General features: G+C 38.0%; 2 protein-coding genes across 4 annotated transcripts in view; one reads left to right on the plus strand and one right to left on the minus strand.

The window, feature by feature from the left end:
• The window catches only part of FBXL13 (F-box and leucine rich repeat protein 13), a 204748-nt gene that overhangs the window by 101705 nt on the left and 77948 nt on the right, over nucleotides 1–25095 (minus strand). Inside the window, exon 9 of the mRNA XM_013979811.3 lies at nucleotides 23652–23784. Coding sequence (XP_013835265.2) covers nucleotides 23652–23784 — 133 coding nt within the window. The remainder of the gene's footprint in view (nucleotides 1–23651; nucleotides 23785–25095) is intronic.
• Nucleotides 1–25095, plus strand: part of LRRC17 (leucine rich repeat containing 17) — a 54649-nt gene that overhangs the window by 13535 nt on the left and 16019 nt on the right. Inside the window, exons 2-6 of one of the 3 annotated variants that reach the window (XR_014816059.1) lie at nucleotides 1367–2277; nucleotides 11231–11386; nucleotides 17202–17575; nucleotides 18024–18263; nucleotides 19570–19645. Coding sequence is in view for 2 of the 3 variants with exons in the window: in XM_013979815.3 (XP_013835269.1) it covers nucleotides 1506–2277; nucleotides 11231–11386; nucleotides 17202–17599 (1326 nt within the window). In the remaining variant the exon portion in view is untranslated. Of the gene's footprint in view, nucleotides 1–1366; nucleotides 2278–11230; nucleotides 11387–17201; nucleotides 17905–18023; nucleotides 20062–25095 lie in introns of those variants that run through there. The other 2 variants (XM_084977442.1, XM_013979815.3) reach the window with 2 other exon arrangements.

Raw genomic sequence — 25095 nt, forward strand, 5'->3', positions numbered from 1 at the left:
AGTGAGGGGAGGGTACACAAAACAGTGAATGGGAGGAATGCTTGGGGCAAAAAAGGGGGACAGCATTGAGGAGACCCATACAAGCTGGAAAACTCCAGGCCAGAGGGTGATCCTGGCATTTGCACTGCTACAGTTGAATAGAACACACATCTGCCACTCATAACCACATAGCCCCACAATAATAAAAGCAGAATGTTATTAATTATAAAGCCATTTTGAACTTTTCTTCCTCTGCCAAGAATGGACTATGGCCTAGGTAATAAATGCAAACCAAAACCAATTTCAGAATTTCAAAAATGAAAACACACTTCTCAAAAATGTGCAGATCTTAGAAGTCATCAGTAATATTTAGGGGGAAATAGATTTCCAAAATGTGTAATAGCTAAATTTATGAGACTGATATTTTTACAGATTAGTTATTTGAGAGTGATTCATGCATTCAACAAATATTTACCAAGAGCTGATTCTGTGGTTGAAGCTCTACTGGTGCTGGAAATACCGGTTTGCAGTGAACAAAAGAGAAAAAAATCCCTGTCCTTACAAAGAAGTTCACATCCTAGCTGGGGGAGAATGACAATAAACAAAAGAAGCAAAATATCTATTTTGACAGGTGGTGCTCAGTGCTCTGGGGAGAGAGGAAACAAGAAATGGAGTAGAGCAGGCCAAGGGAGTGGAAGGGGTGCTACTTTAAATAGAGCAATCAGAGAAGGTGCTAAGAAGGTGACCCTTGTGCCAAGATGTGCAGGATTCAGACAAGGACAGTTGCAGTTTACCCTGAGCATTTCTGGAGCCCACATTCAATACAGTTGGTGATTGGGAACCAGAAAAGGAGAGGGGAAAAAAGCTCAGGAGGACAGTGATTAGAGTTCTACCCTTATTTGCACGCATCAGAGCTCTACGGAGAATCCCTTTGATTTTTTGAATCTGATGTGATGATACCCTCCAGGTTCCATCATCATGTTTAGTTTTCATAATGCTAAGTCCTGACAGTGCAAAGCATTTCCCCTGGACCAGGCAAATGTCTGATGCACATGCGCCTGTCTCATCTTCCCCGCATTGCAGAGGCTTCCTGAGCCCCACTTCACAGATGCTGAAGATGAGCTTAAATAATGAGCCTGCAGTCACACAGTTAAGCAAGTAAAAGAGTCTTGCCTCAAACTCAGGGCCCAAACATGTGGCCACCAAACCAAGTAAATGGAAGGGTGTGGAGCCTTCTACACCACACCTCTGTACATGCCTTTATTAACGAGAATGCTCTTGCTTAAAAATAAAAATAAGTAACTTCAAAACTTGCTTTTATCTGACAACGCGTTCGCAGTGCCCGGAATGGTCTGTAATTAAATATTTTCTTCTTCCTGCCATCTAGGGACGCCATCGCCGTACCTCACCTGGGTCTCCTTGTTCCCGAACTTCATTCATTAAAATCACCCACACTTGGATTTCAAAGGAATACTTTCATTGTTCCATCTGTCACACCAAGTAATTAGGGCCAGCTGGATGTCAGGATGCGCGTAGTTACCATCATAATCCTGCTCTTCTTTTGCAAAGCTGCTGAGCTCCGCAGGGCAAGCCCCGGGGGTTCAAGAAACCGAGTGAGTCATGGCCGGGCTGGTGGGAGCCGGAGAGGCTCCAACCCCGTCAAACGCTACGCACCAGGCCTCCCCTGTGAAGTGTACACGTATCTTCACGAGAAATACTTAGATTGTCAAGAAAGAAAACTAGTTTATGTGCTGTCCGGCTGGCCAGAGGATTTGCTGCACATGCTCTTAGCAAGAAACAAAATCCGCGTATTGAAGAACAAGATGTTTTCCAAGTTTAAAAAGCTGAAAACCTTGGATCTCCAACAGAACGAGATCTCCAAAATTGAGAGTGAGGCTTTTTCTGGTTTAAACAAACTTACCACGCTCCTACTGCAGCACAATAAGATCACGGTCTTGACCGAGGAAGTGTTCATTTATACACCTCTCCTGAGCTACCTGCGTCTTTATGACAATCCCTGGCACTGTACTTGTGAGATGGAGACGCTTATTTCAATGTTGCAGATTCCAAGGAACCGAAATCTGGGGAACTACGCCAAGTGTGAAAGCCCCTATGAACTAAAAAATAAAAAACTGAAGCAGGTAAAATCTGAACAGTTATGTAATGAAGAAGAAAAGGAACAACTGGATCCGAAACCCCAAGTGTCAGGGAAACCCCCCATCATCAAGCCTGAGGTGGACTCGACTGTTTGCCACAATTACGTGTTTCCCATACAGACACTGGACTGCCAAAGGAAAGGTTTGTAAGTTTCTTTGTTTTATTTAATCATTTAGGTGATTTAAAATGCTTTTTGAATCTTACGAATCCCTGCATTCCACCAGGACGTAGAATTTCTGGTGTCATTTCCACCAGAAATCTTTCCCCAATGACAATGGAATTTCCTCCAAGTTCAAGGTGGTTGGTGATGTGGGGAAATTTGAAGGAGGGTAGGAAGTATGCTCAGGAGGCACCACCATTTGGGTCTTACCCTTATTTGCTCATCACAAGCTGTGGCTGTTAAATTTCTTTATTCTTTAATGTAGTTTAACTTATATAAACCATTGGGCCTGATATCAAGAGCAAAATGCTATCTATATAACCTGACTTACATCAATTAAAGTCAAAACATGGTGTGCAGCTGTGGAGGAATGATAACTGCAAGGAAAACCACGTTCAGAGCAGGACAGGTGAGAACTCGAAGAGAGGGAGGCCAAACAGACTGTAGTGATGGTGTATCTGTGGTTCTTATAATTAGTCTCAAGGTTTTCGTAAACACTTGCTAACATCCTGTGTCATAATTGTTCCCAAATTATCCAAAATAAAATACTGAAAAAAAATTAGATGATTTAATCCAAGAACTGTGAGACTAAGAAGAACTCTCTAGAATGTTAACCTACTTCTGGAAAATCATTACTGGCTTTTATGCCCCACACAGTCTTGGGCTATATTCCTGTGCAGGATCTGTGTGTATACAGGATAAATTCATGGCATAAGAAAACAGATGGGGAGTTCCCTTCATGGCACAGTGGAAACGAATCTAAGAACCATGAGGTTTTGTGTTCAATCCCTGGCCTCGCTCAGTGGGTTAAGGATCCGGTGTCGCCGTGAGCTGTGGTATAGGCCGGCAGCTGTAGCTTCGATTAGATCCCTAGCCTGGGTGTGACCCAAAAAAAGAAAAACAAAAAAGAAAAAAAGAAAAGAAAACAGATGGGAGGCTTTAGTGATGCTCTTGACAGGTTAGCAAAGACTCTCAAAGTGTGGTTTGGGCACTGCTAACCTACCCTAGGACAACAGGCCCTTTGACAGCATCTGTTTCATTTCTGGCATGGGTTAGTAACTTGTAACATTCAATTAAAACCAGATGTTGCTGAATTAGGCTCCTATAGAGTGTGGTGTCATTCCTTCCACTTAGTTCAGGAGGTTTTGTTGCTTTAAGAACAGAAAGGGTGGATGAAGAGGAACATAGGGGCTCTGGCTCCTCTTAAGGGAACCAGAGGCAGAAATCTGTACACATTGAGGAAGCAGAGAACTGAGCCAGGCGTAAATGTGTTCGTTTGTCGGGGAAGTCATGCTCAAGACTTGCTCCTGCTCTCTGACCATGGAAGGTGGCACCCGGTTAGATCACAGCACAGCCGTATGGCAGGGAAAGATTTGCCATTACGACACCCTGTGAATGACACAGCACTTGATGCTATAGCAGAGCAGTTACAGCATCATCACATGGGAAATGTTGCCATGGGATCCTGAGTTTGAAAGTGCTCCTTAATTGAGAACCTACTCTGCCCCAGGTGTTCTGCACATATGCTGCCCACGGCTGCCAGTCAGTTAGCAGTATGCCCACCTACAGTTGAGGAAAATGAGCCTAAGGGAGGTTCAGTCACGTGACTGGGGTCTCACAGGTTATCAGCAAAGCTAAGTCTTGGTCCACCTGAGCCTGCTGCCATCCAGAATTAACATCATGTTCAAACAGGCAACTGCCTCAACAATGGGAGCATTAAAGAATTCAAGAAAAGGGGAGTTCCTTTTGTGGCTCAGCGGTTAACCAACCTGACTAGAATCCATGAGGATGCAGGTTTGATCCCTGGCCTCACTTAGTGGGTTGGAGATCCAGCATTGCCGTGAGCTGTCGGGTAGGTGGCAGAAGCGGCTCGGATCCCATGTTGCTGCAGTGTAGGTCCAGCGGCTGTAGCTCCAATTTGACCTCTAGCCTGGGAACTTCCATATGCCATAGGTGTAGCCCTAAGAAAAAGCAAAAAAAAAAAAAAAAATTGAGACAAGCCAGTTAACTTAGTTTCTCTAGTCAGATTAGGTGGAGTTTCCCTAAGACTGTTATGGAGCATACTTAGCTTTCATGCTGACGAGCATGTTTTACTGTGATCACCTTTGTGATGCTTAAAAATTTGAATTATGTACTTTAAAAAGTAATACTAAGCAACAACCCTAGACTTGAGTTGGAAAAATTGCTTTATGGCTGGTGTTCTATCATCAACCTTAAGTTAATTTGCATTTGCTGCATCAGATGATAAGGAGAATGTAGGTAAAGTTATTAAACTCATTAATCATCTGAGAAAAATGCAGTCAACACAGACTCAAAGATTTCTATAGCTAGACCACATTATAATTTAAGAAAGGACCACATGTTAAGAAATAGCTTTCTTGGAGTTTCTGTCGTGGCTCAGTGGTTTACGAATCCGACTAGGAACCATGAGGTTGCGGGTTCTATCCCTGGCCTTGCTCAGTGTGTTAAGGATCCGGCGTCGCAGACACAGCTCGGATCCTGTGTTGCTGTGGCTGTGGCGTAGGCCGGCTGCTACAGCTCCAATTAGACCCCTAGCCTGGGAACCTCCATATGCCTCGGGATCGGCCCTAGAAATGGCAAAAAGACAAAAAAAAAAAAAAAAAAAAAAAAAAAAAAGGAAATAGCTTTCTTTTTTTTACTACTTTTCTACTCTTAGGCCATTCCCTCTCCAGTGAGCCTACTCTGTCTTTGTCTTTTTTTCCAATGATATTTTTGTCTTTTTTTTTTCTCTACAAAAATCAACTTATAAAAGCACTAATGTATTTTTTATTGCTTTCCTTCCTCAAGTTATTGTTGTCTAAACACAGCCTTCCAGATATGCTCCCTAAATTCATTCCCCTTGCTGTAGAAATACACATACTATCTACTGAAACACATTATAAATAAAGTTTCATAACATACACAGTACACATAGGGTCATACACTAAATGGCAATTCAAGTTCTGCCACATGTTAATGACAATGTATATCAGATCCTATACTTTTTAGATTATCAAAATAAAAGGTAGTTTATCTTTTAATATCATCAATATAAATCACTCTCACTATGGCTGATATACATCTATTGATTGGATTGATCATTTATTTTTCATTTTTTGGTATGTTGTTGATTCCTGTAAATTTAAAAGCAAAGGTGTCTATTAAAATCCCTCTGGTACTGCCTGGCCACAGGGCCATATTCTTTAGAGTGATGATAACAATTTACAAAGCAGTAATTTAAGCAGCCTTTAGAAATAAAAATACAGAGGAGTCAAAAGTCAGAGCTAGAATTCAAGTATGACAATCTGAATTTAATCCATTATCATTTTCCTCATCCCATTCTATAAATAGAGACTAAGTGTCAACTAAGAGTAAATGTTCAGCTGTGTGCATCTCTAGCTCCCTGCCAGAGGGTAGTAACACTTTGGATTGTGCCCTACATGTTGAACATTCGGGAACTAAAGAAACCTAAAACATGCCATCAAGCATGGAACTAGCAATGATATTAATAAGAGTTGCCATCTAAATGCTCTGTGTACCTAAGACTTAGCAGTTCCATGCATTGTCATTTACTCCTCCCAACCTGAAAAGAAAGTCTATTATTTTCCTCACTTTATGAAGGATGAAACTGAGAAGTAGAGAAGTTCATCTTTCAAGGTCACACAGGCAATCCCTAAGCAGTTCCCAAGCCACTGGCCAGCATGCAATGTCCTCTCTTCCTTCGAGATTCTGGGTATGCCTATTAACCAAGAAGAACGTATGGAAGCCTTCTGGGTGCTTCCTCTCAGTGTTAAGCTCTTCGCTGACGCTCTGTGCAGGACACCATGTACATGATCAACACAGGGCACCCGAATATAGATTTCCCCTAATTCAGGAGTTGTGCCTTTCCCAGCTGACGGAGGGTGAGTCACATGGAGTGCATAAGGTACTTAATACATGCCAATCTGACCGTGATTTGACCACATAGACCTCAAGGCTCACTATTTTTGCCTTAAACATCTGTGAGCAAGAAAAAGAAATAATAGCTTTATTCACTGGGAGACAGGCATTTTGCCAACAAAACTTAGTCTTTAAAAGGAATAAATATGAGATTAGTTGAAAAGCATGTTTATGCCCTATTGAGGTGGATGGATTTGTCAAAAATACATGGAAGAGTTTTTTTTTTGTGATTCTGATTTTAAAAGAAATAACTGGTGACATCTTTATTTGGAATCTCCATGCAAACTCTATTTTTTCCTGCCTATTGATTTAGTATATAATATCTTTGAGTTACAATTATCTTTCATATTCAGTTATGGCTTAATTTAGTTTCTATCCCCTTTTACTTAAGCTCATATTCTAAGAAATCTATCCTTTAAAATGACTTCTGCAGATCGCTAAACTCATCCTTACTGTGCTAATTTTTAAATCAATGTCAGCAAATAATCTTATTTTCACATTCTTAAGAGGGATAAAAAATCGGGAGGTTATATAAGTGATAGAGATTTTGATGTTGGTTTTCCAGAGCAACTATTTTCCCAGTTCTTCCAAGCCTGATCAAGGAATCAGGTAGCAGCCTCAGAGCCAACACCTACCCAGCTCACCAGGAAGAGATCCTAAGACATCTTAAATCTACCCTTTCCACCAGTGAAGTTTGATACCCCAGAATCCTTGGAAGAGTTTTAAAACTGTATTTTATCTTCATGTTTACCAGAATAATTTACCATTTATAAGGATTCATTTTACTTCTAAGATTGGGGCTGGGGAGAATTATGCCGATAAATTGCTCCCAGCTACCTCTGGAGTTAATTTCACCATTAGTTAGAACAATAATTTAGATTTTTTTTTTTTTGCAATACACAGGGCAGTTTATGTCTCTTTACCTACCACTACAAAGCCTTCAGATAATTCTGACATTGCTGACAATCAAGATAGCCTACTAAGTGGGAAATTACATAGAAAAAAATTCCCAATTTCCTCCTCAAAATAATCAGCAAGATTTGGTTGGGGGAGCAGCAAGCCTTGTCAAGGGTTATAATCAAGAAAATATGGTATTTGTTGAGGATTTAACAAAAATTTCAGATAGCAGCAAATATGCATGTGGTGCCTGGCCTAGAAACGGGGGCATTGACAAAATTTGATTTCTGGTGAGGGGAAATTTGCATTTATGTTATCTTTATCAAAGACAAACATACTTCATATCAATATTTGCAATTCTCATTCAAGTTTAAAAACTAAAAAATTGTTTTTACTCATCAATATAACAAATAAGATAGTCCCATGTTCTAAGCCTACTAGCAGAGACTTTTGTTTGTATTTTCTGGTACTACTTGTGAGTCCTATTTTTACCCAAGGCTACTGGTAACAATGCCACAGTTGGTTCTGCAACTCATGTTCCTCTTCCAGCATCCACAAGTCTGCCATATTGCTTAAGCTGGGTTTTAGGGTGTTCCTATAAACATTTTTTTCCTACCCATTTATTTGTGGTTAACCCACTTTAGCTTATCCTGCAGTGGTTGCTTGGGAGGTCTCTATCATTCAACCTCATATCCAGCCCAGTAGATGTGGGTTCAGCAAGCAAGACCTGATAAATAGGTTGCTTTCCAGAACCAAGGGGATATTAACTCTGGTGGCAAGGAAGACCTCAGCCTTTAATCGCGTTATAGGGCCTTGGTGGGGACTTGGGTTTGAGATGGCAAACAGCTAGAGGATTCTGCTACCTGGAGGATGGGAAGCCATCTGGTAAAATGACAGGATCTGACTTAGGTTTTAACATGATCACATGGGATTAGGACAATATTGGGAATATCCAGACAAAAGATGATGGTGGCTTAGACCAATATGGGAGCAATGGAGGAAGAGAGGAGAGGTGGGATCCTGGTTATTTTGAAATAAACCTATACTCCTCTTTTAAGAACCTGCTAAAAAGATGCCACAGCCATTCTCAACAATTATTCCAGATGCTAAATATCAAGAAATGATTTCTTCTGCCTGTCCTCAAGTGTCTGTGGTTTTCAGTTTTTCCTGGGATCTCTATTGCCTTGATTACATGTAGTGCCCAAGAGAGAATATAGCTCTCCAGTCAAGGTCTTGCTAATCTTAAATGGAGGGTTACCTCACTGTTGTAACATTTTAATAAGTCCAAGTCTTAAAATTTTACACCTTTCAATATGTTGGCAGACACAACTCTAGGTCAAACAAAGCCCTGTTTTATCAGAGGGTGGAAATAAAATTGATCCAAATTTTCAAAGCACTTATATTACAAGAGGGCTTAATAATCCTGAATTAGAAAACTTAACTACCATTATTTAGTTATCTATTGCTGTCTAATAAATTACCCCAGAACTTAATGACTTAAAAATAACACATTTTATTATCTCAGTTTCTGTGGATCAGGAAACCAGACATGATTTAACTGAGTCCTCTGCTTCAGGATCTCTCTAGAGAATATAATAAGTTATTGACCAAGACTCAGGGCTGTGGTCTGATCTGAAGGCTCAGCTGGAAAAAGAGCCTCTTCCAAGCTCATGTGGCTGTTGGCAGGATTCACTTCCTCAAGGACAGTTAGAGTGGTTTCTTTGTTGAGTTTTGGCTAGAGGCTGCCCTTAGCACTTGCCACGTGAGCCTCTCCTTCATGGCAATCTGCTTCAAAGGCAGCAAGAGAGTCTGCCAACCAGCGAGAAGTCACAATTTCTTATAACCTAATTATGGAAGTGACATCTTATTTGCTGCATTTTGTTATTAGAACAAGTCAGTAGGTTCAGCCCCTGCTTAAGAGAAAGAGTTTACACAAGGCATGAATGTTAGTAGAGGGGATTGTTGAGTGCTGTTTTAGAAGCTGGCTCCCACATACCACTTATTTATTTATGATGTAGTAGGCCCTGTTCTAAATCTCCCTCATGAAGCTTCCATGGCAAGGAGAGAGCAAAAATGAAAAAAAAAAATTATTAAAATGTGCACTATGCCTGATGTTGTTACCTACCATTAAGAAAAAGCAGGGAATGCTATTATAATTTTCATTGCCTACTTGAAAGCAGGGAGATGTCATTTAAAATACAGAGCCACGGAGTTCCTCTATGGTTCAGCAGATTAAGGACCCAGTGCTGCCTCTGAGGATGTATGTTCAATCCCCGACCTCACTCAGTGGGTTAAAGATCTGGCATTGCCACAAGTTGTGCCATAGGTCATGGATGCAGCTCCAATCTCGTGTTGCAGTAGTTGTGGTGCAGGCCACAGCTACAGCTCCAATTCAACCCCTGAACCAGGAATTTCCATTTGGCACAGGTAGAGCCATAAAAACAATAAAATACAGAGCCAGAAAGGTCTGTTGACCAGCCCAATACATCAACTCCTGCCTGCTAATCTTGAGGATAATAGGCAGGTGGAACAACATAAATGACGCAGAAAAGTACCATAAATAGGCAGCAGAGCATAGCAGTTAGAAGCACAGATTTGGGGGCAAGTATGTCTGTGTTAATCCTCAGTTTTCTTCCTCTGTAAAATTAACCCTTAGCTCATAGGGTTCTTGTCACTTAATACTTGGTCAAGAACCTAAAAAAAGTTCTTGTGCATAGATATTACAAAGGTCCCATCAAGAAGAAAAAGCAAATTTAACAGTAATAAGGATACCAAAGAAGGAACTACCAATATTATCCCATTAACCATGGATTCTGAGCTTTAAAAGAGAGGGGAAAGTAAGACTGAGTATAAAATTAAACATACAATGAGTTAAGAAATATATATATACCAGAGGTTTTCAAAAAAATATTTGGAATAAATTATCAGTAATTCAATTATTCTGTACCAAAAGGATACTACCTTTCATAAGCTTATTTTACTGTACCTAGTTCAAAGAATTTCTATTTATTCAGAAAGTCTTGGGGTTATACTGTTCCTCAGATGTCTGTTATTTGTTATTTCTAGGGTTTTTTTTTTGTTTTTGTCAGAACAGGTGTTTCTTTTCACAGGCTTCACTTGCCCTACATAAAATTGAATAAAACCTCTTCAGAACATTTTGCTAGGTTAAGAGAAAGGGCAAGTGTTATGCTAAAATATAAACACACTTCATAATTTTGTTAAAACATGATTTAAAAACAAATATAAAAACAAATATAAATAGAGATAAATTAGGTGGACATTGATTTCCTATTAACCCATGACTCCCTTCCAGAGATAGCAGTATTGTTATTATTATTGTTCCTAAAGAGTCCAGTTGCTCCAGTACCTCGGGAAGAATCAGTGGGTGGTGGCGTATAGACTAAATCACAAGGGTTCTGGGAATAAGTGGATTATAAGGAAGGAGGGGGAGCAAATTGGGACTATTTCTTGAATTTTAACATCCAAGGAAAGGAGAAATAAGAAAGCAGTTTGAGGGTCATCAAGGGTCAAGGGCTTTTTGTTGTTTTTTAATGTGGAAAGACCCACGCTCATCTGTTGACAGAAGGAGCCTGAGGAGAGGGATAAAATGAAGATGCACCGAAGAGGCAATAAGTAATGATGAAAGCTCTTCGAAGAGTGAGAAGGGAATGGGAGGAGATGCAAGTAAAATGGCTGGATTCGTAGGTTTCCTTTTGTTTCAGCGTCCTGGTTTTAGAAGTTTCCCAGGTGACTCTAATGGATGGTGAGGATGGAGCCCCACCACCCTGCCTGATGACAAGCCAGCTGAGCTGTACCTCCTGCTGTCGGCCTCTTGATTTCTTGCCACCTCTAGGAAGTTTATCAGAACAGCTCAGAAGGAGTGATAGCTGCTCCTCTAAGTGTGATGCACTTGGGTTGCTGGGCTTTGGTGGAATTTGGCAAATTAAAAGGTTTGTTCATAATCGTCTTCTTCAGCCTGGGATATTCCTTTCCCCTTCAAGAGCTGACTCTTCAGACACACAGAGATAAAGGTGGTACAACAAATGGGGACGAGAGGAGAGTCAGGTAACCAAAATAGTACTTTTTTTTTTTTTCCAGAGCTGAAGAAAGTTCCAAACAATATCCCTCCAGATATTGTTAAACTTGACTTGTCACACAATAAAATCAGCCAACTTCGTCCCAAGGAATTTGAAGATGTTCATGAGCTAAAGAAATTAAACCTCAGCAGCAATGGCATTCAATTCATAGATCCTGGTAAGTTCCAGAGTTGCTCTTTAAGCAGGCGACTCCTGTTCTCTGTTTTTTGTCCTATAGCAACATTTATAGTACAAATACAATTTGGTTTTATAAAAACTAATAAAGTTTGAATTTAAATTAAACATGATGCTTAAATTAGAACTTGATTGGCACCTAGAGAAATAGTTGCCAAATTGTTGCTTTATGAAGTATGTAACAGTATATACTACTAAGCAACAGTTATTTAAATAAATAAATGTTAAAAGTGTTTTGTAGAATATATTTTAAAAATAAGAGTATATGGCTAGTGGTCAATAATATGCTGAACATGTCATGACTTTTAAAGGAGAATTCAGATTTGGCATTTTTCTTTTCTAGTCAGGAAGTCCCAACTTGTTTAAACAATTTGTTTAAAGTAAATTTAAAACAATCGTCTAAGCAGATTAAATTAAGATCAAATGTGCTCATAAATTAAGAAAAAAAAAATGTGCACAAACCAGAGCCAGATGGATTTTATCTAATCCTAGATCAATTCTTTTCTACCCTTCAAATCTCTTCTCTGTTTGCTAAGCAAAGGCTCTGACAAAAATGAATTCATGAAATAAACGTACTCACCGAATTTAAAAAGAACTAAGAATCACTGCAATGTTGACCATATTTGTAACATACGTAATATTTGTGCCTTCACAGTGCTACTTCAATTTGAAAAGTGCTGTCTTTAAAAATGTGAGTTAATACTATTAATAATGCAGTGTTAATGTCATAAACATTGAGTACAGTTGTCTCTTCTTACTGGTAACTGAATACCATTAAGAGAACATTAGGATTTCAACTTTGTAGAAGTGAAAAACTGAGAATGAATATTCTAGAGCTACAAAGGTGTAGTTTAGCATTAATAACATTTTTTAAATATTAAGAAATCCTAAATTTAAAATTTTTTCAGGGATTCCCATTGTGGCTCAGCAGGTTAATAACCCAACATAGTGTCTGTGAGGATGTGAGTTTGATCCCTGGCCTAACTCAGTGGGTTACGGATCTGCTGTTGCCACAAGCTACAGCATAGGTAGCAGATGTGGCTCGGATGTGGCATTGCTGCGGCTGTGGCCTAGTAGGCTGACACTATGTAAAGAAAACTAGAGAAAAATTAGAAAAGAAAATGCAGAGAGATAAATAATAGTCCAGAATATTTCGTTTTATTTTACTTCTAGTGATATAGTCTCAGCAGTTAAGAAATTCTCATGATGATAAGCCTCTTTTATCCTTAGGCTCTTCTGAAGGCTTTTTAACCTTATTTATCCAATGTGCTTTCCATGCTGAATTCTGTTATCTGCAGTTGTATTCTTTTGAAAAATTTTTTGGAAGTTTATTTTTGCTATAGTTGATTTACAATGTTGTGCCAATCTCTGGTGTACAGCAAAGTGACTCAGTCATGTATAGATAAAGATATACATTCTTTTTTTTATATTTTTCCCATCATGGTCTATCCCAGAAGATTGGGATTCTAAATGTAATTGTTTTCATCTACTAACCCCAAACTCCAAGTCCATCCCACTCCCTTTCCCCTCCTTCTTGGCAAACACAAGTCTGTTCTCTATGTCTGTGAGTTTGTTTCTGTTTTGTAGATAGGTTAATATCTACAAAATATGCAGTATTTTAGATTCTACATATAAATGATATCATATGGTATTTATCTTTCTCTGACTTACTTCACTTAGCATGATAAGTGAATGTTGCTGTGAATGGCATTATTTCATTCTTTCTTATGGCTAGGTAATATTCAATTGTATCTATGTACCACATCTTCTTTATCCAAGCCTCTGTTGATAGACATTTAGGTTGTTTCCATGTCTTAGCTATAGTAAATAGTGCTGCTGTGAACATAGTGTTGCATGTATCTTTTTGAATTATAGATTTGTCTGGATATATGCCCACGAGTGGAGTTTTTGGATCATATGGTAGTTCTATGGTAGTTCTATTTTTAGTTTTCTGAAGAACCTCCATACTGTTTTCCATAGTTGTTTTACCAATTTACATTCCCTCCAGTATAGGAAGGTTCCCTTTTCTCCACACCCTCTCCAGCATTTATTATTTATAATCGTATTAATGATGGCCATTCTGACTGGTGTGAGGTAGTACTTCATTACAGTTTTGATTTGCATTTCTCTAATAATTAGCAATATTGAGCATCTTTTCTTTTTTTGGGGGGGGGTCTTTTTAGGGCCACATCCACGGCATATGGAGGTTCCCAGGCTAGGGGTCCACTTGAAGCTGCAGCTTTTGGCCTATGCCACAGCAATGTGGGATCTGAGCCCCATCTGTGACCTACACCACAGCTCACAGCAATGCTGGATCCTTAACCCACTGAGCAAGGCCAAGGATAGAACCCCTGTCCTCATGGATACTGGTTAGGTTCATTAACCACTGAGCCACAACAGGAACACCAATGTTGAGCATCTTTTCATGGGCCTACCAACCATTAGTATTTCTCCTTTGGAGAAATGTCTGTTTAAGTCTTCTGCCCATTTTTCAATTGAGTTGTTTGGTTTTCTTGTTGTTGAGTTGTATGAGTTGTTAAATATATTTTGAAGATTAAGCCCTTATTGGTTGCATTGTTTGTAACAATTTTCCCCCATTCTGTAAGTTGTCTTTTTGTTTTTGTTTTTTTAATGGTTTCCTTTGCCATGCAAAAGCTTATAAGTTTTATTAGGTCCCATTTGTTTATTTTTGTTTTTATTTCTATTGCCTTAGGAGACTGACCTAAGAAAATATTGGTAAAAATTAAGTCAGAGGATGTTTTGCCTATAGTCTCTTCTAGGACTTTTATGGCATCATGTCTTACATTTAAGTCTTTAAGCCATTTTGAGTTGATTTTGTGCATGATGTGAGGGTGTGTTCTAGTATCATTGATTTACATACAGCTGTCTAGTTTTCCAAGCACCACTTGTTGAAGAGACTATCTTTGTCCCAATTTATATTCTTGCCTCCTTTGTTGAAGATTAATTGACCATAGGTGTCTGGGTTTATTTCTGAGATCTCGATTCTGTTTCATTGATCCATATGTCTGTTTTGGTACCAATACCACACTGTTTTTATTACTGTAGCTTTGTAGTATTGTCTGAAGCCTGGGAGAATTATGCTTCCTCCTTGGTTTTTCCCCCCTCCTCAGGATTGCTTTGGCAGTTCTGGGTCTTTTGTGTTTACACAAAAATTTTTGGATTATTTGCTCTAGTTCTGTGGAAAATATGGATAATTTAAATTTATAGGTTGCTTTGGGTAGTATGGCCATTTTAACAATATTAATTCTTCCAATCCAAGAGTGTGGGATATCTTTCCATTTCTTTGAATCTTTTTAAATTTCCTTTTTTAATATTTTATAGTTCTCAGTGAGTAAGTCTTTCACCTCCTTAGCTTTACTCCTAGGTTTTTTATTTATTCATTTATTTTTTTGTTGTGAAAAAAATTTTAATTGAAGTGTAGTTGATTTACAATATTGTGCTAGTTTCAGGTGTACAGCAAAGTGATTCAGTTACACACACACATATATATTTCAGATTCTTTTCCATTATAGGTTATTACAAGAATCAAATATAGTTCCCTGTGCCATTCAGTAAATCCTTGTTGTTTATCTATTATATATGTGTACTCCTAATTTATCCCTCTCTTCACTTTCCATTTTTGTTTTCTCTGTGAGTCTGTTTATGTTTTAAAAAACATAAATTCATTTGCCTTTTTTTAATATGCTGCATGGAAGTGATATCATATTTGTCTTTGACTTATGTCATTCATTGTGATCATTTCTGGGTCCATCCATGTTGCTCTAAATGGCAGTATTTCATTATTTTTTATGGGTAATATCCATTGTATGTATACACACATGCACAATGTGTATATATGTGTGTGTATATATATATATTCCAATTTATATATGATACATAGATATCTCCAATCTATATATATTGTTTATTTGTTTTAAATGAGTGTCTTCAGAGCTATCCTGACAAGGGTTGACTTCTTATTCCTCCCCAACCACCTGCTTCCTGCTCCCTCCTCACACCCGTCATTCCTTTGCACCAAAATAGAAAGAATCTTCAGGGAAGTATGGGTTTTGTCTGAGAATAAAGGATATGAAAATGGTTAATGGCACTGGTTTGAAAACATATTTTTCAAATTCAAAATAAGGGCACTGTATGCTCTAACAAGAATGTTTTAAAAGAGCAGTGGCAAAATGTTTGAAATAGAAACATATATTTGAAATCAGGATTGACCTATAAATTCTAGAGTATCTGGTCAGCTTACATCAACTGAAATAGGGATAATTTAGGCTGACATTTCTCTATACTAGAAGAAAAAAAGCTTTTTGGTATTATTTGTGTTATAAGTTTGATGTTTGTTTTAATTATCCACCCTGCAGCAGAATTAAATACGTATGGATTCTAAGCTGATAGCTCCCATAGCTTCCCAAGGTACTACCAGATGTTTTCAAAATGCTGATGAAATTTTATGATTTTGGACAATATAAGAATTATTCTCCCTAAACTGGGAAATGGCTTCTTCAAGGCATTTCCAGAGTTTACTTATATCCTGGTGAGCTATCAAATCACCACCAACCACATTTCTCATTTTTTATGCACTTATGTCTTACATTTGAAATATTTTCCTAATTCATGCCTTTTTTGTGGCATTGTTCTAGTAAGTACAAAAAATATACGTAAGCACAAAATAATTTCTTTTAGAAAGCTAACTTAAAACTGATTTTTCAAATAAAAAATTGTATTCTAGTCAATTTAATCAAGGGGAAATCTTTGAGTAAAAATATATTTCAGGATTTTCCATTTAGACATATATACTGTTAGGGAAATATAATTAAAACTGAAATATTCACCCAATACAGAAAACCTCTCTGCAAAAGAAGTAGAGAAAAGAAGACTCTTTTATTATTGAATAAGCATTAAACCAGAATGTGATGTACATCACAGACAATCTGCTAAGAGATTGAAAAGACAGAAAGAAATATCATCCTTTTAAGCAGATAAAACACAATACATATGTGTTTTCAGGATAAATGATAACTAGTCCTTAAGGAAGAAGACTTGACAGCACATTTGTGAAACATAGTTCATTCTAACCTTACCCAGTAATTGAGTGGCCATCTCTCTTACCTAATTGGCTTTATCAAGAGGAAAACAAACTTCTGTCTTTATGACAGGAGGTAGTTTTGCAATTTGGAACAAGGCCCCTACCCTCCCACAGAAACTGGGAGACAGGGCTGTTATCCTCCTTGATGCTTTCAAAGAGAAATGGGTTCTTAAGAAAGTCTCTTAAGAAGAAGTTTTTAGAAAGGCATTCCTCATAAAACTGAAAAAGTCCTCTTTAAGTCTTCTAAAAGATAGGTGTACATTTCAAAGAGAAGAGATAGTACTTACAAATTTTCTAAAGTAAGAACTCTGAGAAAAAGGAGGAAAGAGATACCTTTTCCTTTTTTATCAACAGAGAGATTAAGTCCTCTCTCTCTCTCCCTCTCCCAGAAAGTTCCTGGGCCAGGGGTTGAATGAGAGCTACAGCTACTGGCCTATGCCATACCCACAGCAATGCACAATCTGAGCTGCATCTGTGACCTACACCACAGCTCTCAAGGAAACAGTGGATCCTTAACCCACTGAGTTGGGCCAGGGATTGAAGCCACATCTTCATGGATACTCGTTGGGTTCGTTTCTGCTGAGCTACAACAGGAACTCCGAGATTGTCTCTTATTTTTAATTTATATTTGTCCTTATAATACACAGTACATTTAACTCAATTACTAATTGGCTTAATAAGTATTTTCTGTTTCTAGCTGCTTTTTTAGGACTCACACATCTACAAGAGTTAGATTTATCAAATAACAGTCTGCAGAACTTTGACTATGGAGTACTAGAAGACCTGTATTTTTTGAAACTCTTGTGGCTCAGAGATAATCCTTGGAGATGTGACTACAACATCCACTACCTCTACTACTGGTTAAAGCACCACTACAACGTGCAATATAATGGCCTGGAATGCAAGATGCCTGAAGAATACAAAGGGTGGTTTGTGGGGAAATATGTCCGGAGTTACTATGAAGAATGCCCCAAGGACAAATTACCAGCATACCCTGAAACATTTGACCAGGATTCGGAAGATGATGAATGGGAAAAAATACATAAGGATTACACAGCAAAGAAGCAAAGTGTAAGAATCACCATTGTGGGATAACTTAGTAATTGTTCTGGTTGCAACTAGTTTTGTCTTTGCTATACTGGTGTTGGAAAATCGCATGTTTACATGTTGGATTAACTGTTATCTATTTATGCAGGATTATCCAGCTAAAGGAAGATTCCCTTAATTATTGTAACAATATAGTAATCAAGGGAATACTCTCATCCTGCTTGCCTGCCTGTTTGCAAAACAGCCACTGGTAAATTGTGTTGGGTCCTAATAATGGCATTAGAATTTCATAAGGTCCTGTATAAATGTTTTTACTGCTTTTGAAAATAATAAAAAAAAACTGTTCATTTTTACATGCCTTTTAAGAGCTGCCTGTATATACCTAAAGATGATCATAATGAAGAATAGGAGTGCTTAGTAATAATAAAATGTTATTCTCTCCCCTCTGCCCCTCCCCCAACTTTTTTTTCAGTAAGTCAGCTTATGCATTGAATACATTTCCATTTCTGATTCCTGTGCACTCCAAAATGAGGTCCCAGTAAACCCAAATTCTGAACTACTTTTCACTGATCCTTGCAAAAAACTGTCAAGCTAGACCTGAAGGAGCATTGTCACAAGCAATAAGTCAAGAATCTGAGAATATTAGAGGCTGGTCAGAAGATGGGACTCTGAGAAGCAGGTGTAGATGGTGTGAATCATGAGCTCTGAACAGGTATAAACATAGTAAATGTGGAAACAACAACACTGGGTTTTTTTTAACAGAGTTCAGACTACAAAGCCACCTATCAGTGGGAAGGGTCTGAGCCCTTCTTGCTAAGCTACTGTGTCAAGGAGCATAAGACAGAATGAAATTAGGATTCAGGGTCAGGATTTGGGGTGAAGAAGAAATAATAAAGGAAGTGATATCAGAAGGAGGAGATCATACCCAAAGAAAAGCCCCTTGATTTGGGTTGCAGGTTAAAATTAGCTCACCTAGAGAAACAATCACCAGAAAGAGGGGGGAAGTACCTGAAGACTGATCTACTAGTTTGTACTTTTGATGATACTATACTATTTGAAAAATAAGATGAAAAGAAATACATATATATGATTAGAAATCCCGCTTTTTCTTTTTATGCAGATTTCCTTTTCCCACTGAGCTGGAGTATATTTCCATGTTTTAACAAATAGTATTGAGCATTTCTTAAGCACTTACTAGAGGCCAGACACTGTACTAAGAGCTTCACATAATCTAGTTCTAATTCTCAACAGTTCCCTCCAAAGTACATAATATTATCTGCCTTTTCTACATGAGGAATCCAAGGCTTAGAGAGTTGGTAACTTGGATGAAGCCACAGAACTGGCAGGTGGCAGAACCGGGATTCAGGTCCACCTAAGTCCTTTGTGCTGTGCAAGGCTACAGAGCACTCTGAAAGTTACCTTTAACCATAGCTGTCTCACATCAGAATTTCCAGAAACAGACACTAAAAGAAAATAGGTATTTTCTCCTGACACACCTATGAGGGCAAGAGATAGTCTTTGGGTCAAGTCAGTTAAATCTGTGTTAATATTTTTAGGAAACCAAGAGAGTGGGAGGCTGGAAGAATTGCTGCAGCTGGCAGTTCATGAAATAACTCTGGATCATAAGATTCTAAGTGCTCTGCCCATTTTACCAGTGGTTTGGGTCAGGGTAGAGACTTAGAGATACTGATTCTCAATACAGATTCTCACATTATTCACTATGAGGTATTAAAAGCAGCTGTTGAATCTGAAGGATTACCAGAGAAATGTAATACATCACTTCTTGTTCATGAGCACTCCAGGTGGAATATTAGGGACACAAGACTTAAATATCCAAGAGTTGATGGTGGAGAAAGCCTAGGTGAGACCTCAGTAGGAGATGGGGGCACACAATGGGGGCATGAAGGTTCTGGAAAGAATAAAGTTATTAAATATAATTCAGACAAAGGCCTAAGTTACTCTCTGGTTTAATTTTTGGAGGCTAGTTGGGAATTTTATTGGTTGATTTTTATATTCAGGATCATCCCTACTGACCTATTTGGAAATAAAACTCTGGAACACATCACAATAGAAATTGACCTGGACCATCCAAAAGTAAGTCATTTAGAATTGCTAATATCTCCCAGGGCCAAAATCGAAATACATTTTTGAACCCTTAAAATTTGCTCTTTTTCTATATCAGAGTTTATACTTTTTCAGGGAATCATGGTTGATCAATGATGGAATGAACAATTATATACTTCCTCTTCTGCCAATTTCTTACTTAATCATTTAATAATTTGCCTTTGGACCTTCCTTCTGTTCAGTAGATAATGAAATTCAGAAAAAAATTTTAAATATATTTTATGGTAGTCAAACATATTACAATCCTGAGATCTACCTATTTTGCATATTTGAGCATATATGTTTAAATATCACTTGCGTTTTTACCCAATTATCCAAGTGTGTTTTTTTTTCAATTAGTTTTAAGATTCTCTGATTTTTTCTGAAGTAAATAAGGTTTACTACAAGCTTAAGTCCTCTGACTCCTAAACCTGAGTTAGGTCTGACCTAATTCCGGATTATTTGGGAAAGATATTTAACATTGAATGGTTCAGATTTTTCACTTACTAACCATCCCCCTCTGGAGTTTACGCCCTGGATCAATTAACATCTGTTTCTGAGAAACCCGAACAAGTCTCCTGTTCTGGCAAACAGAAGCAATTCAGTAATGAGAACCTACTTGTCTAAATTCTGTGAGATGGGGCTTGTTTGCCAGGAGATAGAGTGTTGGTGAGTGGATGGGGACATGTAATATGTATCAGTCAACAGTGTAAGAAAACAGTATCAGTGAGACAATGAGTAAAAATAACATAATATTGTGGGAAAACACAAATTACTTTATAATTTCTATTCAAAAAAGTTTCAATATTATATCCTATGAATTCCAGAAACATAAAAATGCAGCTTTAGAAGTATTTACAAATCAAGCTTTTGCTGAACTGCTCACATCTTACCAATCATTGTGAGTGGGAAAAAAAAAAAAAAAACTGCAGTCAAGTGGGACTTCTTACCTCTAATCATCTCTTTTGCTCAGGCCCAACAACACAACTGCTGAACTTAAACAAAAATCACTGTGTTTTTACTCTTGCCAAATGTATGCTAAAGCATTTCATCTTATACTCTGCACATTTAACTGTCAAAATATTTTAACAAGCATTTCCTAGCCTTGCCCTCATCTGCCTTTTAAACATTTTAAGAGACTAGTATTTTAAAGTAAAGTTTCTTTTAAAATTTGTGTGCATAAGGATTGTAAGTATAGCTCTTGGGCTACTCAGCCAAACAGCCCCCCCAAAATCAGCCATTATTTATCTTCAATATAACGAAAAGTGAGAAAGACTTCTCAACAGAAATGTATGTAACTTTAGATACATCAATAAATCAACTGACCTAAGCTGGGCTGGGAAACGGAAAAGCTGAAACATCTCTGAGATTGTTGTTTTATCTTTGATACACTCAAGAAATGACCAGTGATTTTATTAAATAATCTATGGCAACCAGGCTTTCCTAGGGCCTGTAGCAAGAAACTCTGGGAAATGGTCCCACCTATCAGGTAGGGGACACCAGCCACAGGACCTCCCAGGCCACACAGCAAGCCAGAGCAGGAACCAGCCCCACCCGTTAGTGGACCAGCACCAAATGCAGGACCTCCCAAGCCTCACAATTAACCCAGCAGGCTGGCATCCATTGAACTAGACAGGGCCTGGCAACCAACCGGACAGGAACCAGCCATGTCTTCAAGACTGCCTACTACAGTTGGTCCAGCCTCAGAAGAAGGGCCCACACTGGTCTTAGGGGGCAGCCCTAGAGCATTTAAATCTAGTGATCATAGAAGAGTGTTCTACTGGGCCCCATGGGACATCTCCCACATGAGGCCACTTCTCTAAAATTAGCAAGTATAACAAATTTACCAAACACATAGAAATAAAAACAGAGAATTAGGCAAAATGAGATGAAGGAGTATGCACCAAATGAAGAAACAAAACTCCAGAAGAAGAATTAAGTGAAGAAATTAAATAAGATACCCAAAAAATAATGATCTAAAGGTGCTCTGTGAATTAGAAGAATGGATGAACACAGTAGAAAGTTTAACAGAGTTAGAAAAACAAAGAACCAAACAGAGCTGAGGAATACAATAACTGATATAAAAAATATTCTACAAGGAATCTACCATAGATAGATGATAGGAACTAATCAAAGAACTGAAAGACAGAATAGTGGTAATCACCCAATCTCAATAAAAAAAAAAATTTCTGGAACTTCATCAACTGTACTAACATTCACATTATAGGGCGTCCCAGAAGGAGAAAAGAGAAAAGGGCAGAAAACTTATTTGAAGGCATCATAGGTGAAAACTTCCCTAACCTGGGAAAGGAAACAGACATCCAGGTCCAGGAAGCAGAGAGTCCCAATAAGACACACTCAGTGAGGTCCACACCAATATACATTATAATCTAAATGGCAAACATTAAAGGGAGAATCTTAAGAGCAGCAAGGGAAAACAGCAAATAATATATAAGGGAATTCCCATAAGACCATCAACTCACTTTTCAGCATAAATTCTGTATGCCAGAAGGGAGTGGCATGATATATTTAAAATGGCGAAAGGAAAATCAATCTACTCAGCAAGGCTATCATTCATATTTAAAGAAAAGATCAGGAGTTACACAAGCAAAAGCCAAAAGAAATTGGGTTTACAAGAAATGTTCAAGAAATTTGACTAAGTGGAAAAGAAAAGACCACAACTGGTCTTTATGTAATATGAAAATTACAAAAGGAAAAGTCTCATTGGTAAATACATATATAAAGTAAAGGTAGTACATCAACCATTTCTAAACTTGGAAGGCTAAAAGACAAAAGTAGTAATAATCATCTCTATTAACAATAAATAGTTAAGGAGTTCCTGCTGTGGTGCAATGCGATCAGCAGTATCTTGAGAGTGCTGGGATGCAGGTTCGATCTCTGGCTGGGCACAGTGGGTTAAGGATCCAGCATTGCTGTAGCTGTGGCTTAGGCTGCAACTCAAATATGATGTGATCCCTGTCCCAGGAACTCCATATGCCTCAGGACGGTTGGAAAAGAGCAATAAATAATTAAGAGACAAAACAAAGAAGTATAAACTATGATTTCAAAAACAAACTTGGGAGTAAAAATGCAGAGTTGTTTAAATGTGTTCAAATTTAAGAAATTAGCAACTTAGTCAAATATATATGAAAATTGCTATATATATATATATACCTCATGGTAACCACAAATCAAAAATCTATAATCAAAAATTATTTTTAAAAAATCCAAATATAACACCAAAGATAATCATCAAATCACAAGGAAAGAGAGCAAGAAGCATCCAACTACAGCAGCTCAGGTTGCTGCAGAGGTGCAGGTTTGATCCCTGGCCTGGAGCAGTGGTGTAAAGGATCCAACATTGTCTCAGTGCAGCATAGGTCAAAGCTGTGGCTCAGGTTCAATCTCTGGCCTGGGAATTTCCATATGCTGTGGGTGTGGCCATAAAAATAAATAAATCATTTAGTAGCTCTATATATACTGACATGAAAAGATTTCCAGGACATAAAAGAAAACATTAAACAATATGATCCCTTTCATGTTAAAATTGTGTACTTTTAATCAATACATAAATGTATTTTAGAAAAACAGAAAAATTGATAGCATCGAGTACCATTGGGTAAATGAATGGATTTGAGAGAAAAGTAGATTTTTGCTTCTACTGTCTATACTTAGAATTTCTTAAAGGAGAATATGTTCTTATGTTTTTAATCCATTGTAGTGGATAAATTAATGGTGTATAAATACATATATATTCCAGACAAATGCTAGACCAAAAAAAAAAAAAAAAAGTCAATAATAATGAACAAAGGATCAACTCCCAGGACATACAATCCAGTAAGAGCTGACTATATTATAGGACTTTTAAATAGCTTTAATAGACATTCTTCTGGCCTAAGACTGTAATTGAAGTTTCCATTTTATTTAGAGTTTTCCTTATATTTGTTTCATTTCATTACAGGAAAACAAGACAAACAGTTGTCACAAACATACTTACTGACAGATCTCAAAGTTTTCATTCGGAGAACACAGCCACAAAAATTCAAGCGTAACACATTTAGACGCCACCTTTGCAAAGTAGACACTACATATTTATCTGTGATAATATTTTTTACAGTAGAAAAATCAATCTAAAAGAATAAACAAAAACATTTGGAAGTGAGAAATATTTTTTGCATATAAAATTTATAAATATTTTTAAGGCATCAAAGGACTAAAATTTCTTTATCATCGTTTCTTCTGGTTTGGGATTTTGTGGTCATTCCCAGGTTTAATTACAAATAAGACTCTTTTCTTTCATGGTCCTTCCCAGGTTTAATTACAAATGTCTAAATGTCCACTCCAGGTTGACAGCTGGGAGGGCAGGGATCTCGCATCCACACCCCAACAGAGTCAGTTTTCTCAGAGTGGCCAGGAGGCGCCCCCATCATTCCAGATGAGCCCCAAAGCTGCCCACTACTTCAATGTCAATGACTCTTCCTGGGTTCAGTATTAATGTGTGCTGGCTTCTTTCTTAATGACTACAAACTATGCTTTGAGTCATTGTTTTGAAGAGGAACTATTCCAATTAATTTGGAAGAGGTAGTTCTAGAGTAAAAGAAAGATAACCTGAGTGTACCTGGCTGAGTGTATATAAAATTGAAGAGCAAAGAGGTTTAGGTGAGCTCTGAATGGCCAGGGCTGGTTGATAAACAATAGCATAATAACAATTTCTTTCAGCTAAAAAAGTTAAGTTTATAAACATCCAGTTTCTCCTTGCTTTCTGAACAGAAGTGTTCTTTCTGCTAAAATGTTTGTTATAGTTGTACCACGTTCAGGCATTCACAATTAAGGCCTCTGGCCTATGCCATAACATCAGCAATGCCAGATCCAAGCCACATCTGCGACCTACACCACAGCTCACAGCAACACCAGATCCTTAACCCACTAAGCAAGGCCAGAGATCAAACCCTCATCCTCATGGATACTATTCAGATTCATTTCCACTGAGCCACGATGGGGACTCTGCTGAACATTAACTTCTTTTCTTGGCTTTGTTCTTCACTGCCACGTGCTCCTATTTTCTCCATCTTTACCCAGTGAGGTCTCTGGGCAGAAGTGTTGGCTTTTTCTGCCAGGCTTCTGCAAGATTTGTCCTGATTCCAATGTTATACATATTCTTTCTCTTCCAGACCATTTGGATTCATTTTTTCCTTCTTTACTGGTTTTCCAAAGGAAAAAGTAGCACCCCAATCTGTCACATAAGTAAGAGTTTATTACTTTAAATCAGTGGTCCTCACTGTGGTCCTGAGACCATCAGCATCACCCAGGAACTGTTGAAAATAGCAGTTCTTAAACCCCATCTTTGACCTACTGTGTCAGAAACTCTGGGGGCAGCAACTAGCAGTCTGCTTTAACAATTCCTTCAAATGAGCCTTCAACTAAAAATATGTTGAAGAGAA

Source organism: Sus scrofa, chromosome 9 (assembly GCF_054392235.1).
Source record: "Sus scrofa isolate SSC_HxYL_T2T_F1_AM1 chromosome 9, Sscrofa_HxYL_maternal_Yorkshire_Landrace_v2.0, whole genome shotgun sequence".
In the NCBI taxonomy this organism is placed as follows: Eukaryota; Metazoa; Chordata; class Mammalia; order Artiodactyla; family Suidae; genus Sus; species Sus scrofa.